General features: G+C 49.6%; 1 protein-coding gene across 1 annotated transcript; it reads left to right on the top strand.

Moving 5' to 3' along the window:
* The first annotated feature begins 372 nt into the window (after nt 1-372).
* LOC139049212 (uncharacterized) lies at nt 373-1600 on the top strand. The gene has a single exon (XM_070524578.1). It carries the CDS (start codon nt 373-375, stop codon nt 1255-1257), a length of 885 nt encoding a protein of 294 aa, XP_070380679.1. The 3' UTR covers nt 1258-1600.
* The last annotated feature ends 8620 nt before the right edge of the window (nt 1601-10220 follow it).

The following is a 10220-nucleotide window of genomic DNA, read 5'->3' as shown; positions in this document are numbered from 1 at the left end:
TTAGCCTGGTGAACTGCTGTTGCTTGGTTATATTTGGTTCGGCTAGACGAAGAAACAACTCATGCGTTACTCTGCTTCGCCTTCAAGAGTGGAACGCGACAGCGTTCCCGTCGACCCGCCAAGGGGTGGAAGACAATGCGCTACGGCGCAGCGACTACGCGCCCCGCATTGGACGCGGTGAGCGTCGAGCAACGCTGCGTTCGGCGCGGCAACGAAATGTGCGCCTGAGCAAGCGACGCACGCCTGAGCCTTAGAAACAGCTCGTTTCTAAGGCAACACCGCATTCACTAGAGGCGCTTTTGTACCGCTTTGAAGCATCGTACTCGTGGCTCAGTCACTTCCTCTTCAGCCACCGAGGTGAGCGGACGCCGAATGTCGGGCTCTTCGCGAGCGGCTTCAGCGGCCCTTTTGGGCCGCGGTATAAGGTCAACTGAAAAACCAGGTCAGGACTACCAAATGATTTTACCAACGCTGCCAACAGGTGCGTCCGTTCTGCATACGGTTTTTTTACATGGTGACGTCAAGGCGAGGCCTTACAGAGTGGAACATTTTCGAGACGCTCTTACACAGCTGTCTCTTATGCCGAAAGTGGTAGCGCTGGGAACATATCAAATGAACCATCTGTGGGCGGTGACTTTCAAGGACGAAGAAGGGAAAAAGAGGATTATTGCTGCAGACGCGTTTGATGTCAAGGACCACCGCTGTGTGGTCGTCGACCCGTGTGACAGAGGCGTCCGTATCAAGCTCTACTGGCTCCTTCATGGTGTACCTGACGACGACGTTCGCACTGCCTTGTCGCCTTTTGGAAAGGTGACTGAGATCACCAGGGACAGGTGGCGGGTACAAGGATGCGTCGACAAAGGGTCAACCACCCGTACTGTCACTATTAAGCTGAAGGCAGGCGTCACCGCTGAAGACTTGCCCCACCAGCTGCGAGTGGCGGAAGATGTTGCACTCGTGCACGTCCCTGGCAGAGCTCCCCTCTGCCTCCGATGCCGTGGCATTGGGCACATACGACGCGAGTGCCGTGTACCACGCTGTAGGCTTTGTCGTCGTTTCGGCCACGACGAGACCCAGTGCGTCCGAACCTATGCCACAGTGACAGGCCCGGCATTGAAGGAAGATGTCACAGATCACTTGATGGACGTGGTCGACGCAGTGGAAGCCGCAGGCGAAGGGAAAGAGGCCCAGCCCTCGGTGTTAACGCCCCTGAAGAAGGCAACGACTGTTAATGAAGACAAGCCATCGGACGGCTGAAAAGACCCATGGGATGACACGGTGGAACCGACTAATTCAACAGAGGTCGAGGTAAAAGAGGCCAAGGAAACGTGCACATCACCAGAAGTGACGACCGGCGAACAGCATGAGACTGACGACACCGTGATGCCAACGTCAAGTAGTGCACCTGCTAAGAGGCTTCACGAAGAGGCGGATGAGCTAGAGGAAAAGGATCAAGAGACTGGGAATGACGAGCCTCCTCCGAAAGCTACCCCGGGACGCCGACCGGCGTTCAAGCCCAAGCCCGGCGTTCCAGCCAAACGCCGTTCTACAACCCAGACGCCTCCGCGTTAGCGGAGGCGTTCCTGGGTCAGAAATATTGTTGTTGGGGTCTGGGGACTGGGGTTTGTGGGCAGGATGTGCATCGGCCGTCGTCGTTGGGCTATGAAGTCCAGAAAACCATGGTCCGCCTCCCTAGACCATCGAGTCATCGTAGCAAATGTGAGACGGACGATGTGCGGTAATTGGTTTAGATTTCCTCCTGGTAAATGGTAGCTAATTTTTCGACTGGTCTTTGTGTCGCGACGTTGAACGTGCGTGGACTTAGCGGGCGTAGAAGGCAATGCCAAGTTAACCGTATTCTTATTGAAAATACTATTGACTCATTGGCCATTCAAGAAACAAAAATTGCAACTGATGAATGCACGGAGCAAATGGTTAACGTTTTCCGCCCTAGATATACCGCAAGTGTATGTCATGCGGCGGGTAGGTCTGGAGGCTGCCTTATTCTTTTACGTAGCAGTATTGCAGTAGTTGAAGCCGTCACGTCATCCGAGGATGGTAGAATGGTCCTCTGCGATTTTACTTTCTCAGAGATGCCTTGGAGGGCTTTATGTGTTTATGCTCCGAACGTAGCACGGGAGCGGGAAGCCTTTTTTGGTGATATTCAGCAGTTCTTGAATTGTGAAAGACATGTCATATTACTGGGTGATTTTAATTGTGTTTGCTTTCCAGAAGATAAATCTAAGTTGACTAGTGTTTGTGATAAAAGTGCGTTGCTTTTAAGTTCGATTGTAAGGCAACAAGAGCTCGAAGACATTGGTTATGTGTTGTCAAGCGAAAGTCATACCATGTACACGCACTATCAAGGTCAGTGTCATGGCAGGCTAGACAGAATTTATGCTCCGTTAACCTTTGTACCGTTATTTTCAAGTTATCAAGTGCTACATGTTAGTTTCAGCGATCATTGCCTCGTTATGTCAACCATAGGAAAGAAACAAAAACCATCGAAATTCAGCTGGGACTTATGGAAGCTAAATGATAAGCTTTTGCAAGACGACGTTTTTCAAAAGGCAGTTCAAGAAAAGCTCGAAAATTTGCTCAGCATAACTACATCAGCGTTCTTCATTGCAGAATGGGAACTCTTCAAAAGAGACGTTAAATTAACCGCGATTGAAAGAGCATGCGTAGTCCATCACAAAGAAAAAGAGCGTGAGAAAGAATTACACCTTAGGCTAAAATACATGCTCAGTGCAGAAAGCTCTTCGCCTGGCTTATTTTCGAAAGAAATCAAAGAAGTGAAGTCTGAACTTGAAGTCATGGATGAAGAAAAGTACAGGGGTGCGGTATTAAGGGCAAGGGCGGAGAGTTTATGGATGGGGGAGACGCCTACCAAGCGAGCAATAAGTGACGAGAAGAAACACGCGGTTTCCAAAGAAATAACAGAAATAACTTATCAAGGGGAAGTCACTAGTGATGTTGGAATGATTGAGCACGCTTTTGAGTCTTATTATGAAAGTTTGATGGGAAAAAAGACATGCGATATCGAAATGTATAGAACTGACTTCTTGCCATTAATGCCAACATTATCAGACGAGGTCTGTGAAGCGCTCGACAGACCAATATGCCTTTCAGAAGTTGAGGATGCGATTGACGAACTTAGTCCCGGCAAATCACCGGGGCCTGATGGTCTGGGAGGGGCTTTCTATAAGCGCTTTAAAAGTGAACTAGCTGTAGCATTACATCGCGTGATAAGGGAGATGTACGAGAATAAGGAAGCACCTCCTTCTTTTCGGACATCGCACGTTATTTTAATTCCTAAAGCAAAAGATCCTGCACGACTTATGGCGGTTGAAGCCTACAGACCAATAAGCTTGACGAATACGGACTATAAGGTTTACACTAAAGTACTGGTGCGACGATTGCAGACCGTTATAAAAGAACTTGTGGGCCCCCATCAGACATGTGGTATCAAAGGCAGATCGATCTTTTCGAATATACATACTGCAAGGACCATACTGGAATGCTGCGATGAAAGAGAGGACAGAGTCGCTATGATACAAATTGACCTTGAAAAGGCTTTTGACAGAGTCGTCCATGATGTCATATTTTTGCTCTTAGAACATGTTAAAGCCGGTGCAGTGATAACAGATGGAGTAAGAATGGTGTACAAAGATTGCACTGCAAAGTTAGTAATTAATAGGAAATTAGGCGCCAGTATAAAAGTGGAGTCATCAGTAAAACAAGGATGCTGTTTGTCACCTCTTTCATTTCCCTTGTATTTGGAGCCTTTCTGTTTGAAAATAATTAAGAGCCAATCTATTCGTGGGTTTATCTACGCAGGAATTGAGACTAGAGTTCTGGCTTATGCAGATGACGTGGCAATTTTTTGCCGTGATACAGAAAGCGTGAATAACACTATGAAAGAGGTTGTTTCTTTTTGCGCCGCAACTGGAAGTGTTGTCAGCTGGACTAAGTGCCTAGGTTTATGGCACGGCAGCTGGACACAGGTACCCGAGTATTTTTGCAATATGAACTGGAGCGTTACCCCTGGAAAGTATCTTGGGGTGCCATTACAACATTATCGTGACAGTGCTTCGTATTGGATCGAAGAAGTAAAAAGAGTGAAAGATCAGACAGAAAAGTGGGGCGGGCATAATTTTTCGATGTTTTCAAAATCTAGTGTTTGCAATTTGTTTTTAGTTACAAAGGTGTATTATGTACTACAAGTGTTATGCATGGCAAGGATTTCGGTGCAGAAACTTCACAGAGTGTTTGCGGTATATATATGGGGATCCACTTGGGAGAGAACTAGCCGGTGTAACTTGTTTCATTCGGTGAAGAATGGAGGACTAGGATTAACACATTTGTTTTTGAAACAGATTGTTAGTAGGTTCTTTTTCTTAAGGGACCAAAGTGATATATTTCTGCGTACTGTTATTCAAGTGAGACTGAGTTCTTCTTTGCCTGAGTGGGTTGTCTCATCAACAAATGAACGCACTCGAACACCAATAGGTTTTCTGAGGGAAGTTGTCATGTCCTTTTCTTTATTGAAAGCGCATTTTTCGAATGAATTTTTGACTTCAGTGACGCGTAAGAAACTTTATAGTGATCTGGTTGATGTTTTCTTGCCGCATCCTGTCTACCGTACGATGTATAACTTAGGACCTGAACGCAATGTACTGAAACGCGTAAGAAAAATGCCGGTAATATCTTCAGCGAAAACCTTCTTTTTTCAATTGCATTCGGGCACTCTCCTTGTGAAGCCATGGCTGCAAAGCAAGGGCTTCTTTGTTCCATTGTCTGTTAACTGCATCATATGTAAGAAACCTGAAACTATTGACCACATCTTCTTGGATTGCCATGACTCAGTTTTCTTGTGGGATGTTCTCAAACGGACTCTGAAGAAAGACCTGCCTTTAAGTCCTTTCGGTATTCGGTTCTTACCTTGTGCAGACACAGGGGGAGTGCCGGCTGACTTGATGATGCTTTTGTGTATGAGCAGCGTGTGGAAAACGCGTATGGATGTCAGGAATGCCCGCGTAGAAGAAAGGTCTGCGAGGGAACACCTAAATGAAAGTCTTACATACACGCGTGATGCCCTCAAGCACATGATTGAACCCCCAGAGTGGTTTCAGGAGCTTGACACTCTGGTGTCTGTGATATCCTCTTTGAGTGCGTTTAAATATGTAGTCTCTCGAAGTGATGTAATATCATTTTTCTGCACCAAGTGACCTACTTTGTACGCGTTTGATTGGTGTTGAAACCAAGGTAATAAAGGAAAAAAAATACTCGTGGCTCAGTGGTAGCGTCTCCGTCTCACACTTCGGAGACCCTGGTTCGATTCCCACCCTGCCCATCTTGCAAGAGTTGAGCCAAAGGCACCTAGAAAATCAATCTCTGTAGCACGCCGCAACCTTCGCTTCTCATTCCAACGAGCGGCTCTGTCTCCAGGAGGCATCTCACCTCGTGAGTGTCTAGCAGAGGCAAGCGCAGCTGCTTATATACCGCCGCGACGCGGCGAGCGACGGCGCGAGTTGGAGCCCCGTTTCTCCTCCGTCGTGACGTCACGGTGTCACGTGGTATTGAAGGCGACACCGCCGCGCCTGAGGAGCTGGGTTGTGCTCTCGTAATATGCTTCGCATAAAAGGAACTCGAAAAACATTAGGCCTGCACAACGAACGATTGGAGAAGTGCTAAGCATAACATTCAGAAACAGAGAGAAAGAACAGTTTGGTTTAGAGCGAATAGGGGGTAGGTTGGAATTCCAGATTACATAACAAGAAAAAAATGATCCTGGGCAGGAAATGCAAGGTCTGGGGCCGACAACAGGTAGTCTGTTAGAGTTATAGAATGGGTTCCAAAGGAAGAGAAGCAAGGTTGAGGACTGCAGAGAATTAGAAGGCATGGTCAAATTTGAACGTTTTAAGCCATAAGACTGAATTCGGCACAACGGGGTAGCTAGAGATCATTTAGAGATGCCTTTCTCCTTAAGTAAGCATAAATAGATAATGAGGAGGAGGAGGAGGAATAAAAATTTATTTTGGAAACGGTTCTACTCTCAGTTCTACTCTCGGTGGGAGGTCTCCTCATTGCAGGAACCCTCTGGCCTTCGCTGCCTCCTTGGCCCTGGCGACGAGGCGTCGTTGTTGTACCATGTCCTTGGAGACGAGCTTGGCCTCCCACGTTTCTATGAGGTCTTCGCTTTGTCTGGCGTTGCAACAGTCTCTCGGTGAAGGCAATGCGTCTTTGTCTAGATGCCATGGGCATTCGATGATCAGGTGCGCTAAGGTGTCCGGTACGCCACACATTGGGCAGTGGTATCCTTGTAGCGTTGGGTACAGTCTATGCATGATGATTCCGTGGATGTAAGTGTTACTTTGCAGTCTTCTGAGTGTCGTGCTTTCTTCTTTGTTGAGCTGTGGGTGAGGTGGTGGGTACACCCTGCGTTCCAGCCTGTGATGTTGAAGGATCCCTGAGTACGTGATGGGTACGGTCTCTGCCACCGCTGACGCAGACCGGGCGTCTCGAGAGTAGGAATGGTTGACCCGGCATGTGTGGCCTCGGGCCGTGGCATGTGCCGCTTCGTTCCCCTCCAGCCCCTCGTGCCCAGCAATCCATCTCACGCAGGTGTAAGGGATGAGAGTACTCCGGTGCTTCAATATCTTCAGTGCTTCTGTCGACACGCGACCCTTAGCGCAGTTCCTGACGGCTGCTTGAGAATCGGAGAAGATGACAGCTGCGTCTATGCACCTGGTAGTTGCTAGGGCGATCGCCGTCTCCTCTGCAGTCTCGGGGTTTCGTTCACGGACTGTGGCAGACGCTAGCTATCTGCCCTGAGAATCTACAACGCTCAGGGCGTAAGCGTTTCTTTGAGAATATTTGACTGCGTCGGTGTATGGGGCTCTTGCATTGCCCAGGGGGCGCTGCGAAAAAGGTGCTAAAAAGCGCCCTCTGTGCTAAAATGGGTCGTACCAAGCTCGGTTGTCTGCTTCAGAAGGCACGTTTACACTATGGACCCCCCACTTTCGGTTTTGTTGTATCACGGCCTGCAGCGAATATCGGGCGCCGAAGATTTTTTTCAGGGGTGGCACGCTGCGTAAAGGCAAGAAATTATGCAGTGCCGAATGCGTGTACGCCGTTCAAGAATTAGGCGGCGAAGTTTTAGCACGGTGTCAATCGCAAGTGAAGCGAGTCGCGTACGAAGTGGAACTTCAGGTAAGGTGTGCACGCTAGCTGTCAGATTCAGGCGCACAAACGTGAGGAAATGCTTGCCATAAATGAATACACAGCAGCGATAAGCAGACATCATGTGTACGGAACTGCTCGAGCACACGACGGTACGCGCCGCGACTGCTCGAGCGCACGATCGTACGCGCCGCGACGGCAGCGGTCTTTCGACATGCCGCGAAACGGCCGGCCGCCTGCAATCTTTGTTGACTGCATGCCGCTAAACAAGTAGTCATGCCTGCGTTGTAGTAGTGGCCATCTGTCCCTTTTAGTAACTCGTAATAACTGATGCAATGCATATGAGCTCGTACGTACGTGCGAATCGCGCCGCAGTGCGAGCTCGTGCGCTGCTCGCTTGGTGTAGGTTTTAATGACAGCGTTCGAACATGGATGTGTTGCAATCAATACTGCCTTGCTTCGCTGCCTCAACGTGCTGGCTTGATATCAAGGATGAGCGCATTTAACTCTCTTAATCTGTGCTCCTCGTAGTGGAGTAGTGAATTGTCATCGAATGAGCCCGACCATTTGTGCTCATTTGCACACACCTGGTCACTTCACGTACCACTTCGCGTCGGTCGAATTGTTAATTGTCGCTGGGGCCGGGTCTCGAATCATGACTTACCAGCCGTGCCTGCTGCTATGTCGGTCTGCTGTCGGGACTGTAGGTGCAAAAGACCAAAATTTAGAACGTAGATAATCAAGCAAGCTTCAAGACAGGCGAAGCAGTCAGCATGGCGCGAAGTTTCGCTTACTCAGCGCGACGAATTGCAGCTATGCAGCGCGCCAGACGCTCCACTTCGTGAGGCCTTGAAGGAAAACGGTAGAATCTGATGTTGGGATTCAGGTCTTCTTATTCATGGCAGCCCACGACGCAGAAGTAATGACGGTGACGCCTTTTCGAGGCTGGGCTAGGTCTCTACGGATCGCCGTCACGGATTCCTTCGGCTCCTAGCATTACGTCTCACGGCCCACGGAGAGTCCGTTTTCGTTAAACTATAGGCTGCGGCGAGCTCGCAGCGTGGTCGGCGTGGTCTGTGAGAAGTGACGAGCCTTTTCGCACTCGCAACAGGGCAGAAAAAAGTGCGAATCGACGCAAAACTCGGCCTAGAAACGTGTTTCGCTATAGCCAGGGCTCAATACGACCCAAGCTGGTACGACCCAGATGTCGTTTCCCGCGCCGCCACCAGGCGCCGCTACTACACCTCAAACTCCAGCGCAAGACGCCCATCTGGCGTACGGATCTTGCTTGTGTCTTCACCGTAGAGCATCCACTCGGGTTTGCCTTCTGTCCTTGTTGTACGTTGGGTGCATGTTGCGTGGAATTGGGGCTATGCACAGAGATTCACGGAGGTTTGAAGAAATTCTTTCTTTTTGGTCCGTGGTGGCTATAAAGGTTTCACCGTAGCTCAGCCGTTGCAGCACTGATCTTCCGGTGGGCTTGAGCTTCAGTCGTTTGTGAGGTTCAGCTAGTTCTTGCCAGGTGTTGTGTACGCCCATCTTGAGAAGTCTCGTAGTCTAAGCCGTAGATGGTACGCCCAGGGAGATTTTGATTGCTTTCCGTATCTGAACGTTAATTTTTCCTACCTCTACATTCTTCAGCGCGAGGTAGGGCGTGCCGTATGTTATTCGACTGATGAGGAGTGCTTGCATCACGCGTAGCGTGTCTTGTACTTTAAGTCCGCTTCTATGGCTTGCAACTCTCCTAACGAGATGCGTGAGCTGTGATAGCGTTCGCTGTAGTCGCGGGAGGGTGGCCGTCCCGGAGCCGTCTTTGTGTATTTGTAGCCCTAGAACTCTTAGGGTTTCCACATTTGGGGTGGGCGTTCTATTGAGGGTGACGTTAGGATCGGGTTCATCGTAGCCGGGTGGTCTGCCTCTCGTTCATGACTTGAGGACGAGGTGTTCGGACTTCTCGGGAGCACAGCGAAGGCCGCATTTATGCAAGTAGCTTTCGATGGTATCTACTGCTTCCTGTAGGCGTGTTTCTTGTGTTCCAGTGTTTGAGGACCTTGTCCATAACGTGACATCATCTGCATAGAAAGCGTGTCTTACGTCAGGTATCACGTCGAGGAGGCTGGGTAGTTTAATCATTACGACGTTGAAGAGCAACGGCGATATGACCGAACCCTGCGGGGTGCCTTTGTTCGGTAGTCGGAAGCTGTCGCTGCACAGGTTGTATATTCCAACTGTGGCCGTACGGCCCGTGAGAAAATTTCTCACACAGTTGTATGTCCGAGAACCGCAGCCCAAGTCTTCGAGGTTGCAGAGGATAGCTTCGTGACTGACGTTGTCAAAAGCTCCCTTTACGTCGATGGCTAAAATCGATGGTTTGCTTCTGGTACTGAGGTGGTCAATGAGGTCTTCCTTGAGTAGGAGGAAGACGTCTTACGTTGACAGGTTCTGCCTGAAACCGAACATAGTGTTTGGAAAATATCCGTTGTCTTCGAGGTACGAGGTTAGCCGGTTGTGAATCATATGCCCGAAAAGTTTCCCTACGCACGAGGTAAGGAAAATTGGGCGCAAATTCTCGATGATGAGCTGTGTATTTTGTTTGGGGATCGTGCTAATTTCCGAGTGCTTCCAGGCAGCCGGTAGTTTTCCCTTCTCCCAGCATGCATTCAGATACTGGAGCAGGGCTGCGGCAGCCTGCTGCGGAAGGTTCCGAAGATGCTTGTTCATGATCCGATCTTTGCCCGGGCTGGTGTTTCTGGTGAGCGCCGATAGTGCTGCAGAGAGTTCAGCATGTGTGAAGGGTTGGTCAAGGTCGAGGCTTGGTTTCCCACTTAAGCTTTGTCATGTGCCGTCGTATTAACGGGTGGGTCGCCGCACAGCTTCTGAATTTCTCGGAGGAGGTTCTCTTCCGATCCGGCGTGGTGTTGCACGAGCCTACAGAGGTTCTGTCACTGCTGCGTCTTCGTAGGGCCGTTGTCAAGAAAAGCGCGCAGGAGATGCCACGTCCTCTTTGTTCTCAGGGTTCCCTGGAGTTTGTCGCA

This window comes from Dermacentor albipictus, chromosome 8 (genome assembly GCF_038994185.2).
Source record: "Dermacentor albipictus isolate Rhodes 1998 colony chromosome 8, USDA_Dalb.pri_finalv2, whole genome shotgun sequence".
Classification (NCBI taxonomy): Eukaryota; Metazoa; Arthropoda; class Arachnida; order Ixodida; family Ixodidae; genus Dermacentor; species Dermacentor albipictus.
This window is presented reverse-complemented; position numbering and strand designations above follow the sequence as displayed.

Coding starts and splice junctions, on each gene's coding strand:
- LOC139049212 (XM_070524578.1), top strand. CDS start 373: ATGTCGGGCTCTTCGCGAGCGGCTTCAGCGGCCCTTTTGGGCCGCGGT.